This window comes from Carcharodon carcharias, chromosome 8 (genome assembly GCF_017639515.1).
Source record: "Carcharodon carcharias isolate sCarCar2 chromosome 8, sCarCar2.pri, whole genome shotgun sequence".
Taxonomy (NCBI): domain Eukaryota; kingdom Metazoa; phylum Chordata; class Chondrichthyes; order Lamniformes; family Lamnidae; genus Carcharodon; species Carcharodon carcharias.
This window is the reverse complement of record NC_054474.1, coordinates 57211997-57231413: the sequence shown is the minus strand read 5'-3', so window position 1 is coordinate 57231413 and position 19417 is coordinate 57211997. Positions and strand designations below refer to the sequence as shown.

General features: G+C 38.2%; 1 protein-coding gene across 3 annotated transcripts in view; it reads right to left on the bottom strand.

Moving 5' to 3' along the window:
* Positions 1-5588: 5588 nt before the first annotated feature.
* The window catches only part of pdlim7 (PDZ and LIM domain 7), a 144468-nt gene continuing 130639 nt past the window's right edge, over positions 5589-19417 (bottom strand). For all 3 annotated transcript variants that reach the window (XM_041193130.1, XM_041193128.1, XM_041193129.1), the window contains exons 7-10: positions 12828-13008; positions 12303-12423; positions 10379-10494; positions 5589-7547 (exon numbers count right to left, since the gene is read on the bottom strand). In XM_041193130.1, the coding sequence (XP_041049064.1) occupies positions 7461-7547; positions 10379-10494; positions 12303-12423; positions 12828-13008 (505 nt within the window). In that variant the 3' untranslated portion in view covers positions 5589-7460. The remainder of the gene's footprint in view (positions 7548-10378; positions 10495-12302; positions 12424-12827; positions 13009-19417) is intronic.

Sequence of the window (19417 nt, the reverse complement as noted above, 5' to 3'; positions counted from 1 at the left end):
CTCCCGCCCCCACCCGGGCAGTGCTGAGCGTTAATTGGCCAGCCAGCGTGAATCCACGGTCGAGGCCTGATCATGGGTGGTGGTCCGTTTTACAGCTGCTCCTAGGCCTACCCGCCACGCCCCGGCCGACGAAGGGAAAAATCCTGCCCATTATGTTTCAGGATTTCTGATTATTTTTACCTTAACAGAAAGGATTTCAGAATTAAGCTACGTTTCAGAGTTCTGAAATGAAACAGGGAGAGTTCACACAGGTTATTTTTAAAAAGTTAGTTGTAGAAGATGCTAAACATGAGGAGTCACTTGCATGGATTGTAGCAGGTAGATGCAATATCCAACCAGCAAAACGAAGTAAAGTCCTAGATTTTAACCTGGAGGGGAGTTCTGTATGAGGCAGCTGTTGAGAAGAATCCTGGAAGAATGGGTTTCTCCACATTTCCTGTAGAATTTAACTGCAGGGCACCTTTGAAAGGTTTTCTTGCATTTTGGCAAACGGACTAACCTACGAGACCTTCTGGATGTGAAACCAGCTTCACATGGCCATAACCTATGACGCCAGGCAAATGGGAAGTGGAAGAGACTGACAAGGGGTCCGATGAGGGTCTGGGGTGTCCTAATCGCTGGACGAGGGGCGAAGCAGATGGATTATAGTTGGAGCTGTCTGATGGTGGTCAGTTTGGTAGGGGGGGAAGGGAGATTTGATGACACTTTGGCGGAGAAGCTAGTGATAAAGTGGGAGCGGGGAGCAGATGATGGGGAGGGTTTAACTGGGTAGCCTGTTGGATCTAGAGGAAACCTGTTCTCCCTAGTCATGTAAGGTATTGCAAATGCACTTAGCTTATGGATTCAGCCTCTGCTAATATTCCCAAGATCCAGGAAACCCTGCTGCCTGGGGTTGGAAATAGAACTATTAAAATGAAGGCATGCAGTCTTATTATAATATTTTAATAACAAACCCACTTTCTGTGAGCAGGTTGGTCTTCTGTCCATTGTCCTACCTCTTGTTAAAACCAGAAGTGGGTGGGTTTAAGGCAATTTTGGTTCCTGATCCAGATTTCTTTGCATTTTAATCTCTGACCTGACTCCAACTCACCCATTTTTGGGAGCCTAAGGTGTTAACCACACTGTCACAGTAAAATTAGTGAAATAAAAGAAGTCTGAAGAAGTTATAAAGAGATCTGTAGCGGTAAATGAGTAAACACAATGTAGACCAGAATTTTTATCCTGAGAAAAGGTATCAATTGGAGGATGCAACTGGTCAAGATTAAATGATGTACATTGTAATGTTTGCTCAATATTCTGAAGTATTTCAAGAAATTTCAGAGACTTTATTTTCAAACTTGCACCTAGAATGATACAGTCAGCCTACTGAGTGTGTATGACCTTTTAAAAAAGCTATTCAATCAGTCCCATTCTCTTGTTTTCTCCCCATAAACTGAATGTTTTCTTTTTGAGATATATAACCCTTTTCAGACTTACTATGGAATCAGCTTCCACCATCCTTTCAGGCAGCGCATTTCAGATATCAGCTTACTGTCTTAAGAAAAAATCTCATTGACCCTTTAATTCTTTTGGCAATTTTCTTAAAACTATCCTCAAGTAACTGAACATCCTGCCAGTGGAAACTTGTTAATAAACTCAAATAAGATTGTGGAAGAGTATGGGGAGTTGATTGGTATTTCTCTTCTAATGCTTTGTTAGTTTATCCATCATGAACACGGAATAAGCAGAATAGTTTTATGGAACTATATTTTTAAATTTCTGGTCGTTCATTATAATCTGGCATTAGGATAGGTTGTGGTGAATGCCCGTATGGACATATCACAGTTTGTTAAAGCAATTGTAGTCCAAGGTCCCTGTTACACTTCCAAGTCAATTAGTCAAAAAGTTGAATCAGCTTTTAGTTAATCATGCATTAAAACAAACTTAATACTTCAAGTCATAACAGAAACAGTTCATCAAAATGTAATAAAACACCATAACACAACAGGTGGCAGTTACTGATTAAATCTGAGCTGATCATATTAACTGTACATTTGGTGCACACGAGAACTGCTCAGTATTAAATATCATAAAGTTCTGAGTATGGAACAGAAGGAAATTTTGGTTAAACTTGTTCACTCCCCTCATTGCCAAGTGGTAAAGGTCATTTCTACTTTATATTGAAAAGGTTACTCAGTATATAGGTGGTTTTGCAAATTGTAAATGTTTAGTTATGGAATCACTTACATATTGGAAGGCTTTTGCTGGAAGGTCTTGGGAATACATGTTTTGTAGTGTTATTGTAGTAAACTTTACAGCTGTGAGGATTATGTAAGATGTGTGTAATTATTTCCTAAGTACTCCTTTGCTGCTTGCTGTCATTTGCTGTATATGATGTAAAAATGCTACAAAAGTACAAAAGCATTCATGTAAATTATCATTGCAACACTGCCTTTAAATAGTATCCTTTGTATTAAAAATGTTTGTGAGAAAAATGTGAGACAAATGCTAACATTGTTTCAACAGTGCCATTTTATACTTTTTACAATGGATTAACTGTATGTCCTTTTTAATTAACCCTTTGAAGATAACATTGCAGCTCCAAAATAATAATAAAATCCAGTCTATTTTCAAGCTACAGGGTAAGAAATATTCTATACAACCTTTGTAGATTCTAAATGAAACATTGAAAATATCTCCGGCATTCAAAGAGTTAATTAACATTTAAGTTCCATTGCTCCATCATATTCTGTAGTAATGCAAATTATGTTTTCAGTTTTATCCAACTCTTCAAATGTAGACTGTGTATTGGGCCCTTCCGTTAGTGTCTATTTTCCAATCAGCAGCAAAATCTGCTTGCTCAAAATTGGCTTGTGTTTGTGCATTCTCCTAATTTCCTAAAATTTCCCAAGCTTAATTTCCTAAGCATTATTTTACATGACAGAACATGACTAATACACCAAAAGCATACAAAAAGCAGTTCAGAGCTAAAATGACAAGCTTATGTTCAAGTGTTAACAACAATGTAAACGTTGGTTGCAAGATGAAAGTAAAATTGCATTTTATTCAGCAAAAAAATAGGAAAAAGTCAATATCTTTACTTATATGTTTTCCTGGTTTGGCTTATGGTTCTGCATCTTTGTGCTGAGCAATTTTATTGCAGTTTTTTTAATGACTGATTGCTTTTAATCCGAATCTATTGTTTATAATGCTATGTAGTTAATTAACGTTTAAAGAATCTGGTGATACTAACAGATCAATGATTTTCCACATACATTTTGTTGTACAGCTGTTGTGAAACTATATTGCATTTTCGATCTCAATGACAAAGTACAGTACTCTGAATTATTTTGGAGTACAGCAAGTCTGTGGATGTACTACTTTGAAAAGTAATTCTGAAGTGCTTTCGAATATATTGGCCTTATGTATATATTCATCCACTACCACAGTAAATTTATGTATTGTAATTTAACCCAAGACTCCAGTAAATGAAGTATATATTGTTAAATTTGTTGATTTGCTCTTTTCTGCATTTTGTATATTGATTAAATTTTGGAGCAGAAGACTGGTTGTGCTTGCTCAGTCTGATCAAGAAATGAAAGTTAATCCTACTCACCCACTGAAAATGACTTAGATTATTTAACAGCAGAATTTGCCTGTTCCAAATGAAAGTATGTGCTATTGGTGCAAATTCCAGAATTTACAGCATTATAAGAAACAAGAATCAAGCGTTACATAATATACTGATGTAACCAAAAAGCACACACAAGTCTTAATTGGATTACAATGGAGGCAGTATGATTCCACCATTGATCATTTTCATGCCTCAAAACAATTTATTGCCATATTGTTAACAACACCTTTTGAGGGAGGTGAGTTTAAACGATTGATGTACTAAACACATTTTTCATATTCTTTGAATAAGTACAGTAATTACAAGCCTAATTTACCTGCTTTAATTTAACCTGTTCATCAGTGCAACTATAAGCAATTTGTCAGTTACTAAAGCCAATGCTTTGAGGATATTGAAAAAATCCTGGCTCTATGGTATTCTACTTGTATTAACATGAAAGATGTCAATCAGATCACAACATAACTATGAAGAGGAAAGCATTTCAACTTATGATTGAGTCCAGAACATAATTGTAAGACAGTCAGTAACAAATCGTATACATTAGGAGGAATTTATTTACACAGAGTAATGAGAATATGGTTTTGCTTGAAGCAGCTAGCACTGCTGCTTTTAAGAGGAAGTTTGATGAATTCTTAATGGATAATGAAATGGAGGGCTGGGGGTGTAGAATGGATAATTAGAGTGGGAGGAGCTTTGTCTGGAATATAAATACCAGCATAAACTCTTTAGGTTTTTTTCCAACTTCCTAGATGAAAATCTTGGAACTCCCCAATAGAATTCTAGCAGCATCTTCACCTGACAGACTCCGGTAATTCAAAAAGGCAGCCCACCATCATTTTATCAGGAAAACTTGGAATGGACAATAGATGCTAGCTTTACCAGCAATGCCTAATGAAAGTGAACTTTAAAAAGTTCCTCAGTTAGTTCAAAATCATTCCTTCCTATGTTCAGTAACTTACAATTGTATTAATTTGCACCTGCAATTGTTTTGTTCACTTGCATATATTGTCCAATCCATTCTGTAATTTGAGTTGCCATGTCAAATTCCACCATGTGCCTGCGTTTGCATTATCTGTAAATTTAACCAATTTTCCTGCATGCCCACAACCTTGAGATAACTGATAGCCTTTTGTGTCGAATTTAGTGCTTAACATGGAACTTAAAAGAAATACTGTACTGATTTAAGCGCACTACTTGCATCATCTTTTCTTGCAGACAGCTCAATTAGTCAAGTATAGAATTGGTTCAAATCCCACCTTTTTATCTTTCCAGAGTGAATAAACTTAATGCCACATTTTAGGTCTGAGATATCCTTCACCTGTTTGGCTCATACCCTCGCTCTTTGTGTGTTTGCTCATTGACGTACCGGGGCTGGGGTTTATCATTTTAAGTTAGACTTTTGCTAAATAATTTCCCAGGAAATGTGGAAAACATAAGGAATGTCTCTTTTGTGCAAGAGGGTAGAATTGCCGAAATATTTTTGCATCCGATGGAACTTTTCTCTTCAAACCTCAACAACACAAGCAGCCATGCCAAATGGATACATATGTTGGTTCAGAATTTGATTTGTATGTAATGTAACATTTGTAGGCTGTTGAAAAAAGTATCATACATGTGAAAATTTAGTATCTTTTAAGGATCAATTCTGTTTGAAGGGCAGAAATTTCCCCCTGTTGGGGGCGTTGTGCGAGAGGCAGGCACGAACCCGATTGGCGCCCCGCCACCATTTTATGTGGATGGGCAATTAAGGCCCGCTCATCGTGACACTCACATGGAAACGCCAAGCGCTCCCTGTGCGGGCGGGGGTGGGGTTCCTGGGTCCGAGCCTGCGCTCTTTCACACTGTTTACCAATTTAGCCTGCCCACAGTGTGTTATGGCTGCAGGGTGGGCTGGCATGGACTGAGTCAGCTTCCAGCCGACTTTACTTGCAGCCCATATGTTCTTAAAAAAACAATAAAAACACAAAACACAGTCTCAAAATCCCTCTAATATTTTAATTTGAAGCAAGTCAGAAACAGTGTGTATGCAGTTTCAAAACAGAACACCATGAATAACAAAGCACAATTTGAATCATAACTTGCTTTAATTTCAAATGATTATGTTCCTTTCCTGGCAAAGTACAATAGTGTTTTAAAAAGTGTGAAATATGTGACTCAGTTATACTTTTCAGCTAATGGAGGATAAATTCAAGTTATAAAACTTAGGCTCATAAAGCAAGCACTTTACACCAACACCTAGTAAATATAGAATTGACACCTGTGACAAATGGAATTATATCCAAGTATGGTATTAAGTTTACAAAAACATGAGTGAAATGATCAGGTTCTTTGTTGCAGCTCCTTCCACTTTCACCTAATGTGAACACTAAAAACAATTGTTTAATAGCTTGAATGATGCCAACAAGTTTGCCAAATCAGTTCACACACCATCAGATAATTTAGCTATAATTTGTTGCAGAAATGTCTCGGAACATAATACTACTTTGTTCCTTTGGCAAACAGCTTTCTTGTATGCGATGTAACTAGTTCCAAAGCTAAATAGCAATATGACAATCTCATATCACTGTCACCAATTTTATCCTTGAATAAACTTTGAGTATCATACTTTACATCCATCATTTGAGATTTACCATGAATAAGTTCACAAAAGAAAACCTTGGAAAAAGCAAAATTTAAGATTGAATAAAAATTTGCTAGAAAATGGTTCTGAGTGGATAAATACGTCTTTGGTTGTTTGAAAACTCTTTTTGGCTTTTGCAGGCTAAATTGTTAAGCCCCACAATCATATCTGCACAAAATCTCCCCTTCCGCCAACAGTCTGGCTATATAATCATCCTTATTCTACACACAAACCATTTGAAAGGAAAAGGGACCTCAATGCATTCCCTGCAACACTTTATCTAACTAAACAAATATACTTGATTAAACACAGTATTTCCAAATGTTCTTTGATGAAGTCCAAAAGAGATCTTCAATTCCTCCTGCAGGAAGAGTACAAGCTGTAAACAGCTGGTCATTGTGACTGCAAGGAGCATGTTCACTATTCAGTATTAATGTTGTTGTACTCAGCAGGTTTTAACCTGATTGGGAGCAATGTAAGACAACGTGTATACAGAACGTTTAAGCTTTACAAACAGTTTCTAATCTGTCCAAATAAAAAAAAATGCATCAATATACTTGTAAATAGTGAACACATTATGTATGAATTAAATCATCTTCCTGCACTTCAAATATATTTCTTAACCAGTCTAATCACAAGTACTAGCTGTAAATCTTGCTTCTCCCTCAGCAGTCCATAAGAGTACAGGTGCAAGTGCAAATAACATACTAATTCTGCAGCTGCAACAATAGCCAAAAGTTCTAAAGTTCATGAATAAAATACTGACACTGATTTTGCTTTGCATAATCCATAAAAATAAAAAAGATACTGCATGGTGAGAAAAAATTCAAAGAAGAAGTACTTAATAAATTGTATTCATCGTGTGCAAAATAGTGATATCAGTGAAATGTGAGAGAATATCCTTACACTGTATGAATGTCCACGATATCTAGCAGTAAGATTGTTTCCCTTTGGAAAAAGGGAACTTGACATTAAAATTTAGAAGAGATTACATGCACAACAGAAAGACATGCAACATAATTGGCCCTTTGAGAAAGGCTCATGTAACAGAGTTATGTATTGATTAATTGTCTCTTGAAGCATTTCATACATTTTTATTGTATCAGAGAGATAGAATTATTTTGCAACTTCAGTTCTCTGTGACTTTCTTCCAAACTCCCTGTTAGATGCTGTGCTTTTCTGAGCCAGTTTCTGCTGTACTCTCTGGTGATCATCATTAGTGTAGGACTAGACTGTTGAAAAGGCATGGCTCTTGCATAAGGGCTTCTCTTTTTTGGAATAAAATGTTTTGCCTTCCAAGTTTATATGACATACCTGCAACATTAAAACAAATCAAATAGGTATCTGATCCCCTCTGATTTAAAAAGAAAGTTCAGGCTGACCTTAACACTGCACTGATATAATTGGTCGAAATGCAAGTAAATTGGTTTACATTTTCAAATGCTCTCCAGAATGTTTGTGCTTTTCTAGAGTGTCCCACATTAACAAAATAGGAATTTTATAAATTTTCCAACCAGACCTACAAAAAAGTTACATATTGTGTCCATACTAAATGGAAATAGTACAATATTGCAAAATAATTGTTCATCTTTAATTTCCTAAACTGGAACAGCAATCAAGTTGTTTGCCATAAGCAATTTTTAAAATTTGACACACTTGTGATTTAAACTTTAGCATTCACACTTGGCATACACTCCTATGCTGACTCCACCCTCAGCTGGAGAAATGCGTACAGTTTTGGGCAACCCACTTTAAGAAGGATGCCAAGGCCAGTTTTAGATTGGAGAATCTTGGATTTTTCTCCTTAGAGCAAAGAAAGTTATGTGGAGGTTTAATATAAGCATTCTAAATCATGAGGGCCTGAATCTTCTGGTTGGTGTGCGGAGGTGGGCCCCACTTACTGACACATAAAGTGACGTGCAGTGATGGCGAGCATGTGTCCCCACGTCACCATTCTGATCTTCAATTCGGCAGGCACACACCGGAGTCGGCTGCACGCCCGCCTAACTGTAAAAGGCCTGTAAAGGCCATTTAAAAACCAATTGAAATCATTAACAGGGCTGCCTGTCCAACCTTAGGGTTGATTAGGGAGATTTCTGCACTCTTTCGCGCGCATACATGAAAGAGCGCAAGCACCAACTCTCCCTCCTCCCCCACCCGCACAGGTAGCGCTGAGCGCTTCTGGGTGTGTGTCACGCTGGACAGGCCTTAATTGGCCCAACCATGTAAGATGGTGGCGTGCAGCCGATCGCAGGCAGCATTCGGCTGTACACTTGCCCGCGCCCGCCCAGCCCACACAATGGGAAGAAAATTCTCCCTGAGGGGTTTTAATGGAGCAAGTAAGGGAAAACTGTTTTCTCTGTCAAGTAGGTTTGTTATAAATTTAAAATAGTTGGCAAGGGAACGAGAGGGGAAACAAGAAGAAATTATTTCACACAATGGGATTATGATGATCTGGAATGCACTACCTGGAAGTGCAGTGGAATCAGATTTCTTTGGAAGAATCTGAAGATAATTAACAGGAAAAGTATTTGAAGAGAACTAATTTGCAGAACTATAGAGAGAAAGCCAAGGTGTGGAACTCAATTGGATAACTCTTTCAAAGGCTCTCAAATGGCCTCTTAACTGTTGTGTATCTGGAAATATTACATAGTAGAACAGCTAATGCACATCAAGCAAGCTGTAAATTACATAAATCAAAGTTTTCTTTAAAACATACAATAACGTTTCTTTATTGTCCTTTAATGTTCTTGAATTCCAAGCTAGTTTTTTCAGAATTAACTTGCAGCAATTGCTAAAATATCTAACAAATTAGGTTTAATTTGGGATCCATATAAAATAAATTAAACTTAATGTTTCATAGCCATTAGATCTAAATCAAAACTAATAGAACAATTTGCAATCTTATAATATGCTTAACAACCAATGTTATAGGGTAGGGGAAAGCTGTATTGTGTTCTTAGGATTTGGTTCCTATGGCATTGGTCACAAAAGTCAAAATAAATTAAGATGGCTGATGGAGACTGCGTTGGAGCCTACAACCAATATAATAATCTCATCAGAGATGTAGAAAAGTTGGGGGCGGGGCAGTGGTGGTGGTTTGGGAAGAGGGGAGAAAGAGAAGTGGGGTGTTGAAGGGAGTGGAGAAGCCTCCACTGGCAGCAGCTCGCAATAGTGTTGTGTAGCCAGAAGGAGCACTCTTGCTCCTCCAAGCTTCAACTTGAGGTAAGAATGAAAAAAACAATTTCTGATGGCTGCCTTTGTTCACTTTAAGGACAGCTGGTATAGAACATGGAATGTTGATTGAAGCAGGCTCATTGGGGATGGGTCCTGAAAGTGCTGGACGACCCTCCTATCCAAATTGAAATGAGGTCTGCATGCATTTCAGCCAGCTGCCAGGGCTAACTAACAAAAGACCCTGAAGAACTTTGCAGTGTTCTGGGTGCACACTCAAACTGGGCGCTGCCCTTTTCACTGCCTAATCATTCTTTGTGCTCATTTTACACCCGTAAAATGGGTGCAGAAATGTTCAATTTCTAGTCCAAGATTTGAACGGACCATCATCATAAAATACTTAACCAACAGTTATGGATTTGAATAATTGCCACTGATTTCAAAGTAATTATCAGTTAGATACAGAAACGAAGTAAATCACACAGTATGTTCCTGTTTAAAGCTAGGTTAGATCTTTCCCTCAAGCCATTTTCTTGACGTTAAAAGAAAGTCCTTTTGTTTGGAATGCTTATTTTGGTTATGCTGGAACATGATCATTGAATGTGGCTGTTTATTAGAGCTGCTTAGGTATTGTAAATTAGGAGGATCAGTACCAAATAAAAACCAGACAACAATACTTCATTTGCATCATATCTAACATATCTGATCAAGGTTTTTAAATTGAATTCAAGGTACAATTTTTGCACTTTAAATTCACTGATGGACACTTTCAAAAGGAAGTGATATCATGACACGAATAAAACAAAACTTCTTTGCCAGTTAAACCATGGGTGCCCTTTTGAATAAAGTGTTCATTTAATTGCTATCAGTTTTTTATCACGCTAAAAATTTATCTTAGAAGAGACATGTAAATTTATTATAGTATTACATTACTATTGTTGATGGAGAATTGAAAAAAGATTAATACTCACTGCACATACAAAACAGGTGTCATGCCAGCTGTATCCTAGAGCTTCAAGAAATCTATCGCCAGCATCGATCTTGAAGTCACAGCCATGACATTTAGTTCCAAACATTTTCTCATAATCTAATTAGATTGCATAAATAGAAAATGTAGTTTTAGATTTACTTGTACAGTACACTGCAGAGACTTTAATGTTATAGACATTTCTTATAAATACTAATTTAGTTATTTGATAATCACTGGTTAGGCTTTAGGCTTCAGCTAGAGTAGTATGTCTAACACTTTAGGAAGGATGTCAAGGCCTTGGAGGGGCTGCTGGGGAGATTCACTAGAATGATACCAGGGATGCTAGACTTCAGTAATGGAGACAAGCTCGAGAAGCTGGTGTTGTTCTCCTTAGAGCAGAGATGGTTAAGGGGAAATTTAATAAATCCATTCAAAACACGAGGGTTTTTCATAGAGCAAATAGAGAAACTGTTTCCACTGGCAGGAGAATCAGTAATCAGAGAACACTACTTTAAGGTAATTAGCAAAAAAAAGAGAAGATGAAGAGAAATGATTTCACTCAGCAAGTTGGGATGTATACATTGTTCAAAAGTGGGGGTAGAGCAGATTCAGTAGTGACTTCAGTGGGAAAGAAAAATCAGATCGAATGTAAAAAGGAGCTACCAATTCACTATCTCCCATTTTGTGCTATGAATTTCACCCCACAGAGTCCATTTAGCCTAATCCTCTGCACCCTTTCTAATTATAACCCCTCCCCAAATCATCCAGAAATTGAAGCTGAGAATTTGGAATTTAGATTCATTGGAAAGTTTCGACAGTCATTTTGAGGCGACACAAAAATATTGCAAAAACATCCCAAAAAGATATCAGGCTTGACAAGATATGAAGGAAGGAAAGCAAGTGAAACACTGAAAACTCTAGACCTTTGCAGATATATAGTGGCGATAATTTATATGCATTTTTTTGTAAAATGGTTACATACATACTGATACACTCCAAATTTTTATATTAAATTCCATAATCATGTAAATAATAACTGCATCACACATGGCCTCTAACCTAAAAAATACAAGTTACTTTTCTCCCTGAAAACAAAGCATAATTATTGTATTACAAATTTTGTATAGCTCCTTATGACACTTTAATGTCAACCTTTATAATTATTTTCTGAATTAACATTAAAAAACTCATTTACTGTTTACAGTGCCCAAAAGCATCATTAAAATGTCACTTAATAAAAATGACTTGCTCAATCACTGTAAAAGAATGGCCGTGATATTATCTCCTAAATACATAAACACCCATTTTGTATTAAAACTGCCAATCTGTTGATTCATCAGTGCTAATATAAAATATTTTATAACATTAGAAACTTTCTTCACAAATTATTTCTCTGTGTAAGTAATAAAACAAGTCTTTAAACATTTGTGAATCTGTGCTGGATTGTTCCGTTCTGCCTACTTCCTGTTCCATGCTGACTAGAAAGATACAATGCTATTATGTAGATGAATTTGCAGTCATTTACACTGTATATTGCTGCTATTCTTCATCTCTTGATTCAGGATAAACTGGTGTTAAACTATTTATCTTCATGATCAAAGGGCAGCTGGGTAGATTAGATTTTAACAATTGGTAATAGGTGAAAGCATATATGTTACACTGTTAAATGTTGCCAGAATTTCTAAACAGCTGTGTTACTGTATAATACCAAAATGATTTCTTAACTTTTAACTTTACATTTTTGCAAGATAGTGTTTGAATGCATTAATTCATTTGAAATGGTGTGCAAATAAATGCATTAAGATATACATTTGATTTTTGAGCAAAGTCTTGATCTGGTCAGAAGGATGATGAATACAACTTTGACCAAGCACATGTCCATCAGACAGTATTCTCAATTCTTCTGCAGTACATAACATATTTACCTCTCTCACAGTAGGGCTGACCTTCCTCCATGTAAAATGCTTTGTTGCGGATGGGGGTTTTACATGCAGCACAGTTAAAGCACTTAACATGCCATGTCTGCTTCAAAGCATGCATAATTTCCTAATAACAAGAAATTCAGGTTAGTTAAAAAACAAAGAGAAAATTCACAACTGGACAAGAGTTTGAAACATATATTTATTTTGATTTTTCAGCTAATTTAACCAATAAATGATTTCAAGTAATTTACTTACTATATTGTTTAGATATGGCTGGGATAAATAATATAGATATAGCACAGGAGACCTATTAGCAATGGGCATCTTGCACTATTTTGCAGAGTTTTTCAGTAATCGAAGTTCAAATCAACAAATATGATAATAGCCCGATTCATGGTTTATCACATATGAGAGGACACGCGTCTGGTGCATATTTTCAAAAGGCCTTGCTTTTTTTTGTTCACAAGTTAGCTTGCTTAGTGCAAGCCACTTATGCATTCAAAGCTACAAATATACAATATTACTTACGCCTATAATCTTCTGTTTGCATTTGGCACAATTGGGGGCATGCTTATTTTCATAGCATTTTCCACAGAACACAGAGCCCTTTTCTTCAAAGAATCCTCCCTCAGTCAAGGTCATCTTGCACTGATTGCAAGTAAATTCTTCAGGATGCCAAGAACGGCCCAAAGCTACAAGATAGCGACCCCTAAATAAAAAAGGAGCAAAGTCAATGATGTTAATTTTGATTTTTCTAACTGGTAAAGTTTAATGACAATAGCCCCTCTTCAGTGTAGATCAAAAAATTGTATTTACAAAATGATTTTTCTGACATTAAATTGATTTGTTCACATACCCAAACATTATTAAGTCATTTGTATAAATTTTGTATAGTTGTAAAATTGAATAGATGTTTGCAAGACACCCATTTGTCCCCTGGCAGTTTGTGTGAAGGCATCTAAGGACATTTCAGCGTCACAGTTATATCTACTCTTATAGGGTTAAAACCCAGGACCAAACCAATCTTTCCTCCATTCACTTATTTTAAAATCTAACATTGTTATTATTAGAATTCCAAACAGATGAAAGGATGTGGATTTGAAGAGCACATTTCTCCCCTTCAGGCGAGGATCATGAAGGTGGAGGGGAACTCTCTCTCCCAAAAAAACTTATGGTTGTCAAACTTGGATGTAAAGAAAAAAAATACTTCACTTGTTTAATTAAACTTTCAGAAAATCAGCTTGCATTTATAGAGGGCCTTTAATGTAAAAAGATTCACCAAACAAAGGAGGATATATTAAGAAAGGGGACCAAAAGCTTAGCCAGAGATGAATCTTAAAAGAAGAGGGAAGTGGACAGACAGAGGGATTTAGCTGAAGGCACAGCCAATAATGGTAGGACAGAAGGATGGCATCGGGGGTGGTGATGGACAATGTATGTAAGGGATGCACAAAATGCGAGTAAGAGCAAGAACTGATGGCTAGGGGTTAGAGTTGAAGGATGTAACAGAGTTATGGATGAGAATTTTAAATTTGAGCAATAGTTCAGCAGGTCAGGCATAATGGCAAGTGGAATTGAATGCATGATAGGATTCAGGCATCAGAGTTTTGGATGAGAATAAGTTTTCCAAGAGTGCCAAATGGGCAGTGAGCCAAGTGACCATTTGAATAGTCAAGGCTGGAGGTCACAAAGGAACAGATGAGGGTTTCAGCAGAGGATGGAGTGGAGGAGGCAACATCAAGGAGATGGAGGTAGCCTGTGTTTGTAACGAAGAATATATGAATCTAATAGGATGCCAAGATTATAAGCAATCTGGCTCATTGTGAGACAATGACCATTGAGATGGTTGGAATGAGTAGTGAAAGCACAGAGTTTGTGGCAAGAGCTGAAAATAATGGCTTCAGTCTTCTCAATGTTTAATAGGAAAAATTGTGGTTTATCTACAACTGTGGCCTGAACTTTAACAGGGGTGGATTATGCCATTTTAACAATTTCAATCAGCAGATTTTAATAAAACCTCAGCATCATTCTGGAGGGTATTTGAGTCGGTATTGATTAAAAAAAGACAATTATTAGTTCAGCAGAGACATCTGACTCCAACATAGGCAAATTGTGTGGTGATTTGAAAAATGCCTAGGGCAGAATCTTCTGGCTGGCGTGCGGGTGGTGGAGTCCGCATGCCAGCGCTTAAAATGTCGTGCGAGCGTCCCGATGTCAGCGCGCAGCATCACAATATTTCGGTCAGCGGGCACACTATGCAGCAGGACGCGCACCTGCCATTAATTAAAGGCCTTGTTAAGACCATCAACTTTCCAATCGACCAGGATTTTGAGGGGCCCATGTGAACTTCGGGTAGGCGCTTGGTCCCAATGGGCAGGCAGGTAGGTGATTTTTTTTTTTTTACAAACCTCATCCAGTGGCAGGATGAGTTTTGATATCGGAATTAAAAAATTGTTATAAAGTTTTTGTGTATTTCATTAACATGCCCCATCTCATGTGACATTTTCACATGAGGGGGACATGTTAATGATTTTTTCATTTTTCTGTTTTTAAAGTTTCACTGGTTTTCAGTGATCTCCCTGAGGCAGCACTTTGCTTCAGGAGATGCGCACTCTTTCACACGCATGCGCGAAAGAGCACACTCTGGCAGTTGGGGAATATCCCGCCCGCCCATCAAGGGTAAAATTCTGCCCCTAGAGTTTGGTTTCTCGTAACATTATTGATTTCTCTTATATTTTTTAAACCTGCTTATGCTTCTTCTGCCATTGACACGTTTCCCTTGCAAAAGCCAGCCTGACAGACTTGGCTTTCCATTGGGTGGGAGATTTCTAGTCCCTGATCCTGGGGATCATTATGTTGGTGGCGGGCGTTGCTTCTGAGCGGGGAGGAGGCGTGGTGGTGGTTGGCGTGGGGAACTTGGCAAACCAAAGGGAGCGCTCCTGCTCCTCCTGGCCTACAGGCAGTGCTGTGAAGCCACTTACCCTCTTGCTTTACTTCAGCTGCTGGCCTTCTCCAGGTCTGGGATACCCAGCTGCCCACTGTAAAACCTGCAAAGCAGGTGAAATCAGAAACTGCCAGCCTCATCAAAATATTTAAATTGTGGGTTGCAGGCAGATTTAGATCTTTAAAAATCAATATCTGACCTGAACCCAAGCCACCAGTATTTGTGTGCTAAAACTGTTTTGTGTGCTAAAGCTGTCTTACTGACCAGGCTGGGGAGATTCAAACACAGAATCACAAGAAAAATGGCCACTGACTTGAGTCAATGACTGATTCAAGAACTTTGGTGAGAAAAGGAATGGAGGTGGAGATGTGGTGGTGACAGAGAGGGTGAAATTAGTTTTTTTAAAAAGGAGTTAGAATGATAATTTTGAAAGCCAGCAGCCCTGTACCTAAGGAGAGGAAACACCATTTCCTACATTAGCTAGCATGGGGATCAAGAAGGAAAGTTAGGCAGTGAATCTTCAGTAAAAATGACCTTCCTCAGATGCCATTGAGCTGAACGTTAATTCTGTTTTTCTCTCCACAGATCCTGCCAGATTTGCTAAGCATTTCCAACATTTTCTGTTTCAATTTTAGATTCCCAGCATCTGCGGCGTTTTGTTTTTGTGCTAAAATTTTAGCTGCTTACCACCAGTCATTTCTTATCCCTCACTCAGAGCCAAATCTCAATCACTTGGCTCTGATCTGCCTTGTTTAAAGGGGCAGGCTTTTACATCCTGTGGCGTGCGCCCAACCAGACTGGGCGTAAAATTGCACGAGATGATGTCGGGCGAGCGCCCCAACATCATCGTGCATTTGCGTGATATTTAGCTTGACAGGTGAATGCAAAAGTCGGAAGCACACACGCCGACAATTAAGAGGGCAGTTAAGCACATTAACAGCACAATTGACTCCAATTTTCCGTTGTCCTTCCAACTTTACAGTTGGCGTACGGGCAAAATCGGCAGCCTTTGCATTTTTCATCAAACCACATCCAAGGGCTGTATTAAATCTCCGTAATGAAATAAAATAAAAATAAATATCTGTGGCCAGCATTTGTATCAGCTATGATTGATTATGATGCATGGACACTTTTTTTTTTGCAGCTTTTTAAACGTTTATTTTAGCTTTTTCAGGTCTGCAGCTCCCTGAGGCAGCTGTCTGCCTTCAGGGAGCTTTCTCGCAGCGCTCACCTGCGCCCACGGTGACATCGCCACCTGCCATCTTCCCACCCCCACCCCGGCAGCGCTGAGCTTTTCAGTGCACATTTCATGCTGAGTGGCCAGCAAGCGTGAAATCGCAGTTGGGGGCTGATCGCAGTCGGGGGCCCATTTCCCGACCGCTCCCGGGCCTGCCGATTGTCTGCACCCTCCAACGTAAAATTCTGGCCAATGAGTTTTTCCCACAGTAACAAAACCTTGAAACTTATTATCTTCAGCACAGCCTGAATCATGATATTAGAATATTTTAATTAAATGATGACAAAGTTTGTAGACCAAATCGGTGAGATAATTATGTTATTATGATATATATTCTCTCCAATTACATTTACTAGCAATGAGTACCATAAGCTTCAGATGGGTTATATTTTGTAATCTCTGATCAATGTCAAATGGGGAAACAGGTTGCTTATGGAGAAGTTAAACAGGCTCTGCTTGGACTAATAATTGCCTTTTTTAGTCAATACTGACTCAAATGACCTTCAGAATGATGCTAAGGCTTTATTAAAATGTAGTGAATGAAATTGTTGACCATTTCACACAATTCTATGAGATATTAATTACCCGAGTTCCTGACACACTGGTATCATTTGCAGTAGTGGAACTGAAAATTTCCTGCATGTACTGCGACTATTTTTAAAGCTTTAGTGCTACACAGCTGTTCTATTTTGCAAGGTTATAAATTCCTTTAACATTTTTCATTCTATATTAAGCAGATCCCAGAAGTAGTCAAGTCAGGAAAGCTTGGCTCAAGTGCTCACGCCTGCCTGCCTTTCTCATCCCTGAGTTTTCTTTCTATGATGTATGGTAATTCAGGTCAGAGACATGAAGGTCAGCAATGATATACAAATGACATATTGATCAAGAGTTTAAAACAAAAGAGTTAGCAAACACAATAAAACCAATTATACAACAAAATTTAATGCAATTTTCAGGATTCTAAAAATCTTATTGTGTATAATTTCATAATTGTGAATATGAATTGTTCTTCAAAAAGGAAATGTGCTTCCTCATGAAATCATACCCATATGATTTATTATTTGTACAAAACGGAGTCCTGTATTATAAAGCACCCTATAACATAATGAAACATCCCAAATAGCTTTTTAGGGGCATAATAAAACAAAATATGACACTGAGCTATTAGGGCAGATGACCAAAAGCTTCGCCAAAGAGGTAGGTATTAGTTAGTGGGCAGAATCTTTTGTTTGGCGAGCGGGGGCAGGGCCCTCTCGCAGACACGTATGACGCGGGGTGACGTCGGGTGTGCGTCCTGACGTCACCCCACGTTGTTTAGATTTTCAGGTCGGCAGGCACGCAGCCTGTTAAGACCATTAAAAAGCTAACTGAAATCATTAACGGACCTGCCTGTCCAACCTTAAGGTTGGTGGGCAGGCCGGGAGCCCTGGTGGGCTTCTGAAAAAACATGAAACCTCATCCACGGGCAGGATGAGGCTGCATGAGTGATTTGAAAATCTCAGAAGATTTCAAAATAAAAGTTATGGACATTTCCCAACTCATGTGACAATGTCACATGAGGGGATGGAGCAGCAAAATTTTTTTCGCATCTTTATTTGAAGTTTCAAATCTGAACCGATCTCCCTGAGGCAGCAAGCGTGAAAGAGCGCACTCCCGGCTCAGGAAACTCCCCCACACCCCTGCCAGCACAGGGAGCGCATAGCACTTCCTGGCGGACGTCACGCTGGGTGGGCCTTAATTGGCCCAACCACTTAAAATGGAACCCGCCTGTCCGCACCCGCAGCACCACCACCGCCCCCCCACCCTCCCGATGATGCCCAGCGTCTTAAAGAAGAAAAGTGAGATGGAGAGGAGGAAAGGTTTAGGGAGCTCAGTGGTGGAACAATTAAAATTAGGGATGTTCAAGAAGCCAGAATTAGAAGAACACAGGCCTCTGAGATTCTGGATTACAGAGGTAGGGAGGGATGAGGCCATGGAAGTATTTGAAAACAGGAATGAGAATCTCAAATTTGAGGCAATGCTTAACCATTTATTTGAACATGCGGTATTACTTTCATCCATTCAAGCTACATTGGTGATAATGCAGCCAGTGGAGATTTGCTTTTTCCAAAGTCATTATGTGCATGCAAGGATTACTTAAGTAATAATTTTAATAAACTCACTTATATGCATTACTTAAATCTTTTCTTCATTTAGTACATGTACATATCAAAAGAGCTAGCGTTATCTTATCCAGATGTATCTAATACATGTCAAATGATAGCTGGCATTTTAAAACAGCCTAAACCCAATTAGCAAAGAAATTAAAGAGCTTAACTAAGCTGGAAATGCCTTTTCAATTTAGAAAGGAGAAAGAAAAGAAAATGTGTGGAAAAAAAGGATCCCCTTCAGAGAAAGATCAGTTAAAAATGTTTTTACTTTGAACATCACTAAAATTTAAAAAGCAAACGATGCAGTTAAAGGTAGAAAGAAGCATCGTTGCTATGGCACTGTAACCTACTTCTCCATATCTGTTTGCACCACAACTTCACTCTTAGTCATCACTTGCAGCCTCACAAAATTTCCACTCCCCATCCAAGGATGATACAGGCCAAGCTCTTTGACAAACTTTTCCTATGCCTTTAGTCTATCTAATTTAGGGGATGCAGTGGAAAAATAAGACAAACCTACTCTTTATTCTGGGTGAACAGGGGAGTCCCTGGGTTGGGCCAGCTCAATCCATTTATCCTCATCATAAAACTAGGTCCTAAGTGTTTACTAGCACATGTTCTTCATTCAATTCAAATATAATCAAATAAAATAATCTTAATGCTGATCTACATGTATTGCATTTTGATAAAGTCAGGAGCAAAATCATTTTGCCTTCTACTAACAGAACATGTTGCAAGAATTTTGTTGCTATTATATTGTTTCATTGAAGCTATGGAAGTAAATATT